The sequence below is a fragment of the Toxotes jaculatrix genome, chromosome 5, assembly GCF_017976425.1.
Source record: "Toxotes jaculatrix isolate fToxJac2 chromosome 5, fToxJac2.pri, whole genome shotgun sequence".
Taxonomy (NCBI): Eukaryota; Metazoa; Chordata; class Actinopteri; family Toxotidae; genus Toxotes; species Toxotes jaculatrix.
The window spans coordinates 5793444-5810169 of NC_054398.1; the positions used below are offsets into that span (position 1 = coordinate 5793444).

At 42.3% G+C, this 16726-nt stretch overlaps 1 protein-coding gene across 3 annotated transcripts in view; it reads right to left on the reverse strand.

Annotated features, from left to right (window-relative positions):
• znf423 (zinc finger protein 423) overlaps positions 1-15242 on the reverse strand; it is a 144652-nt gene extending 129410 nt beyond the window's left edge. For all 3 annotated transcript variants that reach the window (XM_041037878.1, XM_041037877.1, XM_041037876.1), the window contains exon 1: positions 13953-15242. In XM_041037878.1, the coding sequence (XP_040893812.1) occupies positions 13953-13992 (40 nt within the window). In that variant the 5' untranslated portion in view covers positions 13993-15242. The remainder of the gene's footprint in view (positions 1-13952) is intronic.
• Positions 15243-16726: the final 1484 nt, after the last annotated feature.

Sequence of the window (16726 nt, forward strand, 5' to 3'; positions counted from 1 at the left end):
CTCTTACTTCCCCTCTTCAACCCACTTCCTAGCCCCCGCCTCCCCTCCACAACCCGTTTTCTCCCTATAGCTCCAATGGGATTCTCTCATTGGCTGCCCTTCCTGTCCCTCAGGAACGACTTTGCGACGCTACTGGCCGAGGACTGATGCCAATCTCCATCGCCAGCCCACCCCCCGGGAGCCCGACCAACTTCAATGGCCTGTGTCAAACACACACACATGCAAACACTTCTAGTCAGGGGACAGGGACAGAAGCTGATTAACCAAATACTTTTATCAGCAGTAAAACCGCTCTCTCTGCCTGCGTGCTTTCTGAACAAAACAGCCTTAAAATACATAAACACACACACTGACACACATCCGAAGCACTGAGCCAGTGGCCAGAAACACCAGGCTAGTCTGGGGTTTGGGACAGTGTGGGTGTGTGTGCATGCCTGCTTTTGTTTGCGAGAGTGTGTGCAAAGGGACAGAGGTAGCAGAGGGCTTAGATGGATGGCAGAGAGAAAGAACAACAACCAAACAAGCCTGGCGGACAAGCTCCATCGCCCTCTCTATCTTTCTCTTTCCGCTGTCTCTCTCTTTCCCTCGTCCCCTCTCATCATTTTCTCTTTCTCTCGCTGTCTTTCGATTCAGAATGTTTCTGCTATCTGATTTTGTTTTCATAGTCTTTGTTATTCTCGTACCTTCAATTCTCACTACTTCATCCCATCATTCTTCCCTCTGCACTTCCATCCCAACAATCCTTGTCTCTTCACCCATTTTGTCCCCTCACCTTCTCTTTTGTCCGTTTCTGTATAGCATGAGCTCACTGTGGTTTTCAGCCATGCTGTGCTGTCCAACTGAGTTGCTATGCAACCTCCCCAACATCCCCGAACATACCCCCAACATATTATGACAACATAAACACACATGCCCTCTTACTTTCTCTTATACACACATCAGTTCACCTTCCCATACACATACATACACACACACACACACACACACACACACACACACACACAGATGTAAGATTGAAAACCACGAAAGCCTAAACTAAAGACAGAATGGCATTTCTAATACATGTGTGAAAATGAAAGGCTTTCTTGGTTTATCTTTTTAAAACTTTAGTGTGTTATTCCTACTTGGGAACTGGGCCTACTCTTCACACATAAACAAACACACTCATAAACACACGCATGCAATGCACATGAAGCGCTACAAAAACAGGAAACACACACACAAGCTTTTTCAACTAAAAGCTGCTTATTAACACACAACAAATTCACCTCTCTCAACACCTAGAGAGCAGAACACTCATTTTCACACATAGACACACACTCCGAGAGTTGATGTTCAGGGCCAAACAACACAGCTTGAGATTAAAGAGCCTCTCTGATCTGACATTTGTTTTTCTGTCTGTCAGACTGTGGCGGGAAGAGGAATCAATAGCAGAAGAGACGGGGAGAGAAAAGAAGAGGAGAGGAAGGAGACTGATGAGCAAAAGGAAAACAAGTGGAAAGAGGAAGATAAAAGGAGAATGGAGAAAGACTGGAAAGGGAAGTCAGCGAAAGAGAGGAAAGGTGAGATAGAGTTGAGGATCAAAGCACCAGTGAGGAAGGACGAGAGGTGAAGGAGGGCAGCAAGGAGAAAGATAAGGAGTAGGACAGAGAGAGAAAGAGAGGGCAAGAGGAGGAGAGGGAAAGCATTCCTCTGGAGTACCTCGACTCTGGGGAGGGCGCCAGAAATAACTGAACTAGAAGTTCCCCCAGCAGCCTCCAATCACCATTACAGACGGGGACACACACACAAGTCAAATAAAGGCACAGAGTTCACCATTCCAATATGAGGACAGACTCAAATGTTGTCAAGAACAGATGAGACAAATAATGAAATATGGCAGTTGTAGCGCATGCATATTCACACACACATACACACACACACAGTACATGAACAACAAGAGCAGTGAAGGCTGGAGGGTGGAGAGGCAGGGAGGGGAGGGGTACATAATTGCCTTCTCTTGTAGTACAGGCTCCGGAGTGCTTTTTGACTGAAGACACCAATTTCACGCTAAGGCATTATTTAGCTTGATACAAACTTGATTAGGCTTTACAGGAGGAGAGAGAAAGAGAGGGAGAGAGACAGTGACAGAGAGGAAAAGGGAAATAAACAGCTTTGTGTCATGCCGCATTGCTGGCGGACAGATTAACTCGCTCGTCACTCTCCTTCTGGGAATAACAAGAAAAATATACACACAGCGCGTGTGCGCTTGGAGCGTGGCTGGTTGTTTATTTGTTTGAGTAGACGTATAATCAAGCATCTTATCCTAAATACAAAATGTGATTTCCATTTTTGAAACGACCCGAAATACCAACCGTCTGTTTCAAATTATTTTTTTATGTTTAAAACTGTGGTTAAAAGTGTAACTTTTAACCACAGTTGTAAATCTTTCTGGGATAAAAATGATTTTTTTTTCAGTTCCCCACTGCTTCCTGATAAAATGTTCAATAAGTTAATGTTGCCTGGCAACAAATACAATCCTAGCCAGTGAGAAGAGTTTTTGCTAATATTGCTTAGCAACAGATTTTAGTCCCACGGATGGGGGAAAAAAAAAAAAAAAATCAATCAACTAATGCTGGAAACGTAGGAGTGACTCAGTAATAGATAAGACATGAGCCAGGCTCAAAATTATCGATATCTAGAATTTGTGCCGACCACAGGGAGGCCTACAGCCTCCTCATTTTCACTCAAACAGATACTCATGAGATAAGTGCTCATTATAGGATAAGGCTATAGGCAATGTGCATTCAAGCTGAAGTGCCACACTGATTTTGCTCTGGTGGAGTAAGCCCATTGGCTCAGCACCCTGTCAATAAACAAGACATGTATTTATAGATATCATTCTCCTAGAGAGAGCTATTATCTCAGCTAGTTAGTTATTTAACTACTTTGCAAACGTAGTAATTTATTTCTTTAGGGTCAGAAAAAGTCCCAGAGAGGAGGAAAGGAGAGGAGAGGAGAAGAGAAGAGAAGAGAGGAGAGGAGAGGAGAGGAGAGGAGAGCAGACTGGGTGTGCTAGTCCCCAGACTGCTTATCAACTGAGTCAAAGGCAGACAGTACTTCTGCATTTTTAAAATTAGCCTGCACTGACCATCATATGCACACACACCTTCACACCAATCTCACCGTGCAATCTCTTATTCTCTTTCTGCTCTACCACTTTTCCTTCAACACTGTCTCCCTATTTCATTCTGTCTTGATACAGGCATAAAGCTTTTATTAGGGACCAGACATACAAGAGAAGACACCACCTTCGTCCTCTTTCCGCTGCTGTTTCAACACAGTACAGTAAAAGTCACTCTGGCTTCTCTGACCCTACTTGTACAGTCATAAAGTACACATTTGCTCTCCTAATTTTAGTAAGTCTGTCTTGAAACTTTTTTTTTTTTCATCCTGAAAAAATACAGAAAAAGGAGAATGGCAGGAGAATGTCATTAAGAGATCATTTTTATCTACTAAAAAAGCAAATATTCCAATTTTATTTGATATGCGCATTTGATTTTAAGCAATCTACTATGCTGACTCGAAAACTGAAATAATTGTACTGCTGTGACAAACATCATTCATTAGTTCAGTGCTTACTGAATACACCTCAGCAGAGAACCAGCGTGGATGCTGACATTTACGTTAGGAGTTTACTCCACGTTTGCTCCTTCAAGCTTATGGAGATATTTATAAGCATTACTTCACAATTACCTGGTCACTGTTGAGGCTCATAGTTACTAAGGAGTGCTGGCAGAATTTGTCCTAAATTTACAAATACAAATATATTTTATTCATGTGTCATCAGACAGGCTTAGAAAACCAGTGAGGTAAAAAAGAAAAAAAAAAAAAAAAGACAGCGGATTAGACTGAATTTTGCTGTACAGTGCCACTTGAAAAGAAAATACAATTTTATGTTACAAAAAAAAGGTCAAAATAAATTTTCTTGCACGTTTCTATTCTTTCTTATTCAGTGTGGAGTCCCTCTCTCGCTCTCTCGCTTTCCACTACTCCCTCTCACTCCATTGTGTGTCTCACAGCAGGGCGTCCTTGCCTTTTGACTGGGAGGTGAATGGAAAGGAGTTGGAAAAACCAACTGAAGACTCGAGCACTAAAAAGAAACATTGGTAGGTCTATAGTGGGGTGCACTACAAAGACCCGGCAGAGTGTCCAATAAAAAAGGAACACAACACAAGCAGCTTGTTCTGTTGAAGACTCCACGCTCTGAGGACAATGCACATTAGTCTGGGTCCATGGTGTGTGTGCGTGCGTGCGTGCGTGCGTGTGTGTGCAAATGAATGAGTGTACACAAGCACAACAGGAAAAAAAAAAAAAAAGAAAGAAATTAATGAATCAATGATTGGCACAAAAATTAGAAAAACTGTTTTGGGTCCTTGGTGGTTTGTGGACCACAGACAGGGCAGTATGTACTATACATATTAAAACTGGTAGAAATGCAACCAGAGCGCATTCAAGACTGGACAGACAAAAAAAATCTCCCTTATCTACTCCTAAGACGATGCATGTCCTGAAAAACAAGGAGCACTCAGTGTTTATGTGACCTAACTAAAAGAGAAAAAATACAGCAGGTACCTGACCACAGAAAAAATATATATTTTAAGAAGGTGTACCAATAAAACAACAAAAAGTGAGAAAGAACAAGTATTTTCTCAGAAAACTCAACTAGAACGATGACTTTTGACCTGATCAAACTCGGGAGGTTATGCAGGGTCAGACCAATAAGCATGAAGCTTACACACACACACACACACACACACACACGCACACAGAATTTCCATTTCCCAAAAGTCACCCCTTCATCAACAGCAGTGTGTGTGTCAGAGAGAGTGAAGGGAGGGAGGGTAGCCCAATAAATATATTATGCATCAGCCAGGTGTGCAGAGGGGCACAGCTAATTGCCCCCACCACTAATGTTTAATGTACAGAATAGGAAGGAGAAGGGGGGGGGGGGGGGGGGGGTTATTAGAGGAAGGGGGTAGAAGGCACAGTAGAGGGGAGGAAGGTGTAAAGGGGAGAAACGCAGGATGCTTCAGGAGAGGGAAGATGGGAAGAGGGGGGAAATGGGCCTGAATGAGGAAGATGTGACTCCAATTATGTCCAAAATAATGAATTTGTACTTCTGTTCCCATATCAGTTCTACATAATTTATCATAGATATGAATGCCTACTGGCTATATCCACATCAGGTCCTTGTTAGTGAAACAACCTTTTTTTTTTCATAAGTGAAATGTAAATAACTTTCATTAATTTATTGTAATGTAAAAATACCAACAATTGATACTTAAACTACAATAAATATTTGTTCTCTGCTTACTTTTAATTTTAAGACATCACACTGTGCTATAGTAACTTGTGATGAGCAAATATTCTCACATTTTACATTAAAAACTAAACGAAAGATTAAAAAATGATTAATAACAAAACAGATTTTTAGATACTCCACCAGTTAGGTATCCAATTAGCTTTCAACCAAGAAAACAGACACCATAGGACATAAGACTTAATTAAACACCACGATCTAGACAGACAAACACACTGCAGGCAAATAGTCAGTGTTGAACGAAGAAACGAGCATAATCTCTTAGTAAGAGACTGTAAGAGATTGCACACATAAATGTGCACACACGGCCTTCGAGGAAACTTAGAAGGGCCCCTGTCCTCTGAGAATATCTAGTGGTGGGGGGATATGGGCTTGGCAAGCTAGGTCTGGATTGGCTCTGTGTGTGTGTGTGTGTGTGCATGTGTATAGTCACACCAGCATCATCTTTCTCTTCTTAAAAGCTGAGGTTATGGGCATGCACAGAGCTCAGCTACACTGTGCGTGTGTTTGTGTGTGTATGTGTGTGTGTGTGTGTGTGTGTCTCTAGAGGTGTGGGTGTGCGTTAAGGTCCAGTGAGTTTGCAGCTGATAAACGAGGCTAGCTAAGCCGCTACAATGGCACAGCCCTGGCCCATGATGCCCTGTTCTCACACACTCTCACACACATGCGTACATGCACAACCACACCAGGCTGGCCGCTGATAAGGAGTTGTCGCTGGCATGCACACACCTCACTGAGGGACTTCACCCTTTCTGGACACACAGATGAAACACACACATACACACACATACACACACACACACACACACTACAATGAAAACCTAACCATGCCTACCAGATGATATGACCTTTTCTTGTCCATTATTTCAAACACAACCAATCTTTCACTGCTAAACCTAATGAAGGAACAAGACAAAAAGAAATATATTTCAGGCATATAAATAAAACGCAGCAGTGAACTCTATGGTAAAGCTTGAAGCTGTAGTTAGTGGTGGTGTTTTAATTAACAGCATCATTCCGTCTTCCACCTAATTTACATCCTGCAGGATGTATTATTTTCAAACAATATGTTTTCAAACAAGATATAGGATGAGACAATAGTTTGCATCAATAGAGTTTGATGTTGTGTTACATAAACCATTTCTTCAGTAAAGTTGTGTCAGTGTTTGTATCGCTCCTCTCTCACACGCTCCGTGCAGCCCTGCCTCCCCTCTCCCTCTGCATCTGCACTCAAACCAAGTTCTCCTGCAGCACGGAGGGAGACACAGCACCGGTCCACACTGCTCAAGATAATTGTCATTTTTTTCTGTTATTGTTGATGATCTATTGTATTTGATCAATTGTTGTATTTGGGCGGCCCACCCAGGTAGATAAAATCACGGTTTCAACTTAGGTAAATCGTACATTAGAACGCTTCATTTCACTCTTTTCAAACTAACTTATTTTTGTTGACACACCTGTCTGAGTTGTGCGTACTGCAGTAACTGAGTGAGGGCTCCTCTGTGCGCAGAGCTTCTACCAATTGCCTGCTTCTGAAACGTTTAGGGAACATATATAAACTGTGGTTACACACATACTATATTATTTATCTGTATCGCCCAGCCCTACAAAAACCTTGAAATATAATCAAAGTAAGTCAATATAAAAACACCACAACTATCAGAACTAGCCAACATCTCTCTAACACAATGTGAGCAAAAATATAAAAATATTTGTTTTATTTAGTAGAAGCAGTTGTTTCTACCTTTCTGGTAACTTTCTGGTTTCGTAAAGGTGGTGAGAAAAGAAAAGTACTCCAGTGAAAACGCTGAGGTACTTTACTAAGAAATCCAGCCAAACACATATCAGACGATTTGACTGTACTCTCCTCTTTTCAATGGGCCTTTTTCACAGCAGACGTGTGACTTGCCAGAGTAGAAGAAGCACAGGTGTTACTAATACCACATTGGCTCCATTATATTCTAGTGTCCCAGTAAGTTACGATAGTTCGAGAAAACCTGCACAACACAGGACCTTGAAACTAAGAAAGCTAAATGGAATGCAGCCATCATTCTTTTTTATTATTTACACCTGTGCTTTTTCTCTGTCTTCAGTGAAAAGGGCGTACTCTACTTCGTTACACTCTACTCTCTGAGCATTCAATTGTGCAGTAATTTGGTTCTAATTGAGAGCAAATCAACATGACTCCTTTTACATTCGACGCATGGTACTGCTGGGCTCCACCAATCACCAATTACATTAGCTTGTTTTGTCCTGTTACAAAAAAACAACCACCAAAAACTCAAATCCACCCCCTGCTGAGGAGTCAATGGAATTTCTAACAAAGCTTTCAGAAAGCCATTTAATGGTTCAGCAAGCCTTAATGCAAAGCCAGTACAAGCTTTTATAAATGAGTTACTCAGTGTGGCTATTCCTAACACTATTTATAGCTGCACAAACGAAAACAAGATAAGCTGTCAATTTTTAAATGTTAATAAAAGCAAAAAGACATTTACGGTGCATTCAGATGCTTTTACACTCGGATGTACCTGCAAAAAACATATTGTTGTCTTCAAATAATCCAAACCACATGTGTAGTGTCTCTGAGTTTTTATAAGAGCCAGTTGCCCTATGAAAGTCTCTGTGCTCTGCCAAAGGGTGACATGAAAACCGATCTAATGGTAAAGCCAGATGGGGAGAGAGAGAGAGAGAGAGAGAAAGGAAAAACAGAAAGGAGAGTGAGAAAGGGAAGAGAAATGAGAGATTAACTGTACTATACACACCACCCAATCCTTCATACCACTGCTGCTCTAAGATACTGGGATAATAGTAGGTTCCACAGCACCTATATGAATAAAAATAACACGTGTACTTGGACTTGCTGTCATCGTCTCTGGACACGCTTTGCACTGATCAGTTTAATTTTGTCTTTATAGGAGAATCATAAATAGATTTAGAAACCATCAAACTGGCTTGTAACTTGATGACATTTCCCAACACAATTAATTTTTACCCACATTTGGCGGGTTGGCGCTTGTTAATTTCAAGTCTTGAGCAGTTAATTGACAATAACTTTAACTCCAGGCAATGAATAATTACTATCCCAGAGTCTCTTATTAGATTTAAAATCACATACTTAACTGAAATATCATGTAGCCCTAGCCAGTATAAAAAAAAGTAAGGTAATGCAGAGTACAGCTGAAAGGATTTGATTAGTCAGTTGAAAGAATCTGCATCTATTCTGATAATCAAATTATTTTGCTTTTCTTACATAAAAGTAAACTAAATATTTCTGGATTTTAGACTAGACTTAGAGAAAAAAAAGGGAAGCTGGAAAACTGTGACTGTCACTGTTTTCTGAAGTTTTATATACCAATGAATTACTGAACTAATCAGTGGATAAACTGAAAATAAAAATTATGTTAGCTCCAGTGGACAGTGCACTACTTTCTCAGCAACAGTGCAAACTTAACGCACACAGGAAGGCCAGGGTTGCAGTTTTTTAACTTTCTAATACAATAACTACAAAACAATGCCAAAATAACAGATTTGGTGATGTCAAATTGCTTAGGTAGTATAGGATGGCATATATGTGGTAACATAATTTAAAAAAATAATAATAATTTGTTCTTTATTGTTTATGATGCTGTACTGTGAAAAATGAAAAAAGTAACACACTTCCCAAATGGAAAGTGATTAATCTTGTGTTAACACAAAAGGTTTTACAAGAATAATACAAAATGTATTTCACACAAATTAAAGTTGAGTCAAGTTGAGGTGATTCACACTCTTCAGTGATCAGTACCATGGGAACAGTTTGATCAACAAGTGACTGTATGAGGGCAAAGACCAGTGCAAACAGCAGCTATAGTATCTATAATCATGTCAGTCAGCTGAATACAGGCAAAAAGTTCTTAATAATTCAACTGGAAACCTGTTTAAATAGGAAAAAGTGTAAACAAACTGGTGGAAGGTGGTTGAACCCAAAAAAAATGTGAAAGGATGCAAAGAGGTGAGACAGGAAACGAGAGACAGAGAGAGCAGGAGATGCTGAAAGGAGGAGATCGAGTGGAAATGATGCCATTAGCCCAGAAGAGCTTGGATACAAACACACGCCGACAGTAAACGCAACCTCCCCCTCTCTCCCTCTTGGTCAGAGGACTCACTTGGCTCCACTAACCATAAACAACACTCTAAACAAACCAAATAAATGCTAAAAAATAAGTGCTCCCTCTTTTCTCCCCTCTCCAATCGTCCCCTCCTTCCCTCCCCTCCATCTCCTTGTCATATGCGCTCAACTCCCGTTTAATGTCCTGCAAATGAAGCGGATTTATTAATGTGTAATTAAGTAATAATCATCACTACATAATGCATGAGAGACTCAAGGGGCTAAGAGCTGAGAGAGAGAGAGAGAGAGAGAGAGAGAGAGAGAGATAGGAGGTAGTGAGGCTGCCAGAGCAGACAGGGAAGGAGATTTTTGCAGCCTCGCCTCACTAAAGACACACATTAAAAACGGATTAATCCACTGAAATAATAGTTTGATAAGAGAGAAGCCGCGCTCTCTCATTTCTTCCTCCAGCACCCCCCCCCCCCCCCCCCCCCTTTTCTCTCACCCCGTCAGCTTGTTTCATGGCCCATCATCATGCCATTAGTCCGTGTTCAATTAACAGACTGCAATTAGTTAAGTCCCCCCACTGTTAACAAGGCCTGATCACTCCAAAGGCTAGACTGGTCAACTAAATCCATCAGAGGAACTTAGTTGCAGTGGTTAAAAATAGAGGAGCAGTAATATGAAGACTAATGCTGCTGATAGTTATGGGACACAAATTCTTTAAAAACTAAAGCGCACAACAATGAGGAAGAGGAGGGGAAATCAAAACAAACCTGCACTTACCTACAGAAAATGTAAATATATTAATATTACGTCACCATTTACACAAAGCATCAGTACTGTGTATATTACAGTACTCTCAGACCCCTAAGCATCATGCTTAGCAAATAATACTGCCATTAATATTCACTATTTATATATTTGTAGCAAAATACGTAAACCAGATGTTGAGTCATTAACAGTTTCAGCTCACTGGTTGGCAGGTTATCTATACAGTGATCTGGGTGTAAATTTGGAAACCGAAACAACCAAAATCCTGAATGAGTGTGTCCCTGATCTCCTGGTTCAGGTAAACCCTGACAAAGTGACAATGAAAGATCGACATATCACCCTTCAACTATAACTTCCATTTCCAGATAAAAGAAACAAAACAATTCTTTCCAGGCCAGGGCCACTCTGAGTCAGTGTAAATCTATAGCATTAGAGGGATGAGGTGGGACTTTGAGCTTGTTTGTTATTGTTTTAGCATGCCTGGCTGGCCAGTAAGTCCGTGGGCAAGCCAGCCAGTCAGAGTTGGGTGAGCAGGTGAACGACGGAAGAACATGAAAACACGGATAATCCCCCGGCGATGCTCACCTCGCCCTGGCCTCCATCCCTCCCTCCCTCCCTCCCCGCTGCCCACTCACCTGCTACGTACCACTGTGCTCCACCCCACCCCCCCAAACACCTTTCTTCCCTCTACCCTTTACCCTTAACCCGCTCTTTCTCCTCCATCTCTATCTGTCTCTCCTACAACGCTCTCTCATCTTCCCCCAATGCCAAGTCTTGCCAAGCTGTCAGAGGGGCAAGGTGTGGAGGGCAGATAGCAACACGCATGTACACACACAGATGCATGAGTACACATACACAAAAACACACGGTGCTTATGCAAGCTAGACCACAAGGGCTATGTTACCGTTGCTGCACACACACAGAGTGGTGGTCGTCTGCCTCAGCTTTGCTTCGCTCTGCTTCGCTTGGCTGCCTGACTAAAGCTAAGCTCTGTTTATCCAGGCTGCTGAGGTCTCGCACACACACAGAGACACACACACAAGGCATACGTGTCCATGATGCATGCAAACACAAATATAAGAATGTAGATCTAGCAAGCACAAGCACGCACGCACACAAACACACGGACATGGCAATGGCAGAGCAGCAGTGGACAGATTCATCGGTCCACAGCAGCTGATTTGTTCAGTGACAAAGTGCACCGAGCTCCAACACCACAACAGCAGGAGGCAATAACGACCACATTCAACCACGTCACTCAAATCAAATCAGCTATATATTCTTACAGTACCACCCACATGCTGAAACAATACATAGACTGAGGGTTGATTAGGTGATTGACAAAAAAATCTAGAAGGACTTTTTTAGTAATTTAAATTGAATGCCCCGTTGTTCTTTGTATTACACTGTAGGTTAATTTTAAGACAACAGCTTTGACTCTGATATCTTCCGATAACCATTTATCATTACATTTGCCATTTAAAAGGCTAAAAGATGAATTAATTTTTTTCATCAAAAACAATAGCTTCAGCCTGTCTCTAAAGAGTCGATTTCTATTTACCATTATTTGCTGTCAAAAGCCATGGCCTCCAAACACTGTGGCCACGGGTAAACAATGCATTTCTTTTTCTTCACACAGAAAAAAAACAGAAATGAGAAATACCATCTGAAAAATGTGGTAATGTAACAAGAAAATACCTTTTTAAGACAATGACACTGACAACTGTGACCATTTTTAGATAACTTTGCTAGTTGAGCACAAGATAAACAAATATTAACAATGCCAGAGTTAATCTACAGTATCTACAACAAAACAGACATGCTGCCATTTGTGAACGTGCGCATCTATCAACACATTTACAGTTATTTTCATGGCTGTTTTAATGCCAGTTCTTTATAGCGTCTACGAGTGTAGAGAAAGAGGGGGAACTGTGGTGGTAGCGGATGGTGTTGCAAAATCATGAGTCAACCCAAGACCACGTTATAGTCTATACTAAGAAAAAAATACTAAGATGCAAATTAAGATGCGTGCTTTTGGTTCCTATAAAATTTCAACTTTACAAGATACAAGATCAATTTAATGCATCAAGTGTTGTTACTGGCTACAACAGGTACTTTTTTTTCACACCTATTCAAATCTTATTATAGATATAAGGCTGTATCAACTGAAACCTGAAACCAGCTTTACAGTAGATTCCTGAGGAGGCTGTGGAATCTGTAGACTACCACATCACTCAATCATATCCTCCTCCCTGTGACGAGTAAGCCTGTACACTCTGGACTGAACCTGAAGAACAATTGTTCCTTAAATTTGAGTTTTCCTGCACATATACTATAGCACACAAGACGTTACAATCACAGACTTATCCCCAAGAGAAAACAGTAACACATGCCTACTAATGAATCCCATCCCACCTGAGCTGAAACAGGCTTAACTTCACAGCCCATAGGAGAGGCTGAAATCATGCTGCTTATCAAACGACCCATCCAGTTTGAATCACTGTCAGGAATCTGCTTCTTTCCCTGACAGTCACAGAAAGGGAAAGCCTATATGGTGGGGGAAATGGAGGAGGGGGTGGCAACCACATGGTCAGCTCGTCCCGTTGCCCATCTGGGTCCCATAAAGGAAACATGGAGGCCAAGGCCACCACATGCCCTCATGCATGATGCCCATTCACCCATGCACAGCAATGAATACTGTTTTATGGGAATGGAAATTGAGGTTTCATCTTTGCAGGAATAATACTTATTTTTAAATTCAGATTCTTAAACATCCTATACACAATTTGGACTTTAATGAATGTTAAGATCATTAATCTGTCCATTTCAGTGCTGCACCTGTGCCCAATCTTTCAGAGTATTGTTTTAAATAGGAGGGTAAATCTTCCACCTTTTTTTGTGAAAGAGAAAAATGTCTAGATGGTAATAAGTATTCTAAAACATCAGATAAAATGCATGTGGACATATGCAGCCTAACAACCATGCAGTGTGCTTTCCTTAGATTTGGGGGAACTTCAACATTTGGAAAGAAAACTGGGGTTTTAAAATAAAATTTTGCTCATTCTTTTGTAGTGAAAAGAAATGTGAGGGACTTAAAAAGACATGTAGAGTGAGGGCTGAGTGACCTGACGGGATCAAACAACGCAGCAGCGTGCAGTTTAGGACAAGTGCAATAAATCACAACAAGGCAATAATCCAGTGGCCAAGTGAATTGTAAACTGCTCCACAGCACAATCCCCGCAATCCGAAAAGCGATGATACACCAGTGTAGGCTATCATCTCTCCTGTCCTGACAGTGGCAGCTAATTGAAAACAATTAGCCTATGAACCAGCGGACGCAGGAATTACACTGTGGCTCTATGAACGCTTAATTCTGACCATGATGAAACCACTTGAAACAGCTAGTAAACAGTAAAATTAAACTATAGCGTTTGTTTCGCATTTTGATCATTTCAACAGTGTCGTGACCAATTGCAAACAATTAGTGAGCCAACACTAAAAGTGACCTTAGACACTAAGTCTCAGCCTAAGTGACACTGATTTACCTTTGCTGTAAAACTACACACGGAGTGCCTGCAGTCCTTTGGGGAGGAAATTAAATTAAATTAGCTCGCACACGGTACCAGAGTCGGGCATGAAATCTTGGTCATGGTTTCGGTCTTTGGCTTCATTCCTCACTCCTGAATTAAGTGTCCGTTCACATGAGGCACAAAACAAACAGTTTCTTACCTTTAACGGAGCGCGGCTTGGCCTGTTTTCGTCTAGACATCTCTGGTTTCGAGCTGTTTTGTTGTTGTTAATGTTTTGTTTTTTTTTAAAAACCTTTCTTCTTTTTGTTCCGTTCCGTGTTTTTAGCTAACCATACAGGCGAACACAGTCGGGTTGTCTTTCCTCCTCCTCCTCCTCCTCCACCACCACCAGCACTTCGCTGCTGCTTCTTCGCCTGTTGCAATGCGGCAGCTTCAGCCTCTGAGTGGGGAAACCGCCGTTAGTCCAGCGACAACAAACCAAACACACCGGGAGCGAAGCGGCTCGGAGGCGACACTCAGCTCCTCTGGTGCGTTTTCCTCCTCAGTGGTCGCTGCGGCTCGCACAACCTGTAGAATAAACGGGAACAACTTCCCGTTGATGTTCCCTTCTTCTTCGTTACAGCGTGCAGCGGCGCCGACAGCCTCGCTTTTTTTTTGACTGTGAGTGAGTGTGTGTGTGTGTGTGTGTTTCTTCTCTTTCCCCCCTCGCACGCGTTTTGCTTCTCCGGTGCAGCCCGGGAGCTCGTGCCGCTCCGACTTCTTCCAGCACTGGCGGACCGGGGCGCGAGCTGCCAGCCACGCGCGCGGCAAACACCTGAGCAGGTCCCGCGCGGTAGCCTATTAAGTAAAAGTGACAGCGGCACCGTCCGAGTGCGAGGTAGCGGTGCCACAAGCGGTACGTGACGGTCCAGGTGAGGAGAGGCGATGGACAATGTTTTGGGAAATTGCTCTCAAAATGAAACGTGGCTTCTTCCCCCGCGCTCCTGGCTTCTTCCTTGGTGTCTTTTTTTTTTTTAGTTTATCGAAACTATTTCAGTCTGTTTGGTTTTTTCTTTTCCCTCCTGGAAAGCGGCACCGATCCGAACCGACCAGACTCCTATGTTCCGTCCCGCTATTCTACACTAGGCAGTGGTGGTGGTGGTCTGGTGGCATGGACATTGCGCTCTTCCCCTGCATCTCCACCCCGAGGGGAATACTGCTTTTACTACCCACGCTTTCTTTTTGTTAATATTTCCCAATGCCCTACCGGCGGTATTAATAACAGCCTAATATTTCTACCAGTCTAACCCTTCGCTAGCCTCTGTCTCCCTGCTTTTTCTTTGTCCTGACTCTGGCTACCAGTCTCCCTCCTCCTCCTCTGCCTGCCTCTGCTGGCGGGGCTGCGGCGCAGACACACATAATAAAGCCAAGGCAGGCAGTGCTTGGCTGGAAATGTAGCCGCGTCCCAGCAGGGGGATGTGAGAGAAGGGTCCCGGCGGGGGAGCGCTCTGATCCCGCAGGGAGCAGCTCGGCACAGCCCGGGTTGGCTGAGGCAGAGAGGCAGGAGAGAGGCAGGCAGGGCTGATGGAGAGAGAGAGAGGGGAGGCAGGGGGAGAGTTAGGCAACAGCGCCCAGCTGTGGCCGACTGGCGCAACTACAACAGGGATTGAGAGAATACAGAGGGAAGAGACAGAGGGAAAATGTGGGTCGGATTAAAGTGGGATGTGGAAGAGGTTCTATAGGTTAAAATGTGTAAGCAGTAACTTTGACAGCTGACAAGCAATTGACTCAACAGTGACTGAACGATTATCTCTGAATACACACACCGCTCAGCTGTAGAGGATGGTGTTATCAGCCAGCAACCAGTGTCACTACATATCATTCTCAAGCCGCAGAAGCAAATGACAACACAGTGTTTTGTATCTCTGCATTAAACATTTCTCTTGGCTCTCTGCATTTAATGACGCACTCCTCTCTTGTGTGGCTTTACTTTGGCCAATCATAGACCGCATGAAGCTGTGAGCAAGAGCAATGTTCCATCAGTGCGCATTTATACACATCTTAAATTTATACACATGAGTACATGTATACTCAGAACAATGCAGTAGCTGAGATAGAAAAAATTGTGTTAAGAGTGGACAGAGGAAACAAATTAATGACAGTGAGATTTGATGGTAGGCTGTAAGGAGTTGTCATGGCATACCTGAGGTTACTGAAGCTGTTTTGATCCTTGTGCTCCCTAGTTAACAGTGGTTCCACACCAGTAGGTAATGGAAACTGATTTGCTAAGTAATTTTCATTTGCTTGCATTTCACTCAATATTTATGCAGCTGTTGAAAAGTCCACGTTGTTGTAATTTCATGTTCACAAATTGAGTTCAGTAAAAGTGATCTGTTTATTTCCTCTAATGTATGTGTTGTAGTGGAACAGACCTTCCCCTAAATGAGCCCAGATCTGGCCTTATGTCTGTGGTCAGCTTGAATCACCATAACAGCTTCAACATAAGTTTATTTGGTGGTCACTTGTATCACTAACAAAGTATGTGTTTCATCCATGGGCAGCCATTAGACTGTTTGTCTACAAAAATGTAGTTGAGTTTCAGTATCGTGGTCCCAGTTGTAGATGTCCATGTTGTACATGTCCATGTTGTACCTAAAAAGTGTTTTAGATGTGCATTATCTTCATTTAGTGTTGTACAGAGACACTGAGTGATGCATGTTCCTGTAGGCCTGCTCTTCTTTCTCACCACCCTTCCCAATACAGAGATGAGTCTGGATTCAATGTATGGCCCCTAAAACAATTTTAAATCTAGTATCTTAGTCCAGAAATTCAGAAAAAGATTTAAGGCTGGAATGGTAATTCTGAGCTCGGAGGAAACAAAGGCATGGATTCTTTCTGTAATGGTTCATTCCCTCCATAAAATTTCTTAACAGTATTTTGGAATGTCAGACTTTTTTTTTTTTTTTAAATCTTGAAACGCTCCCATTTTCTTGA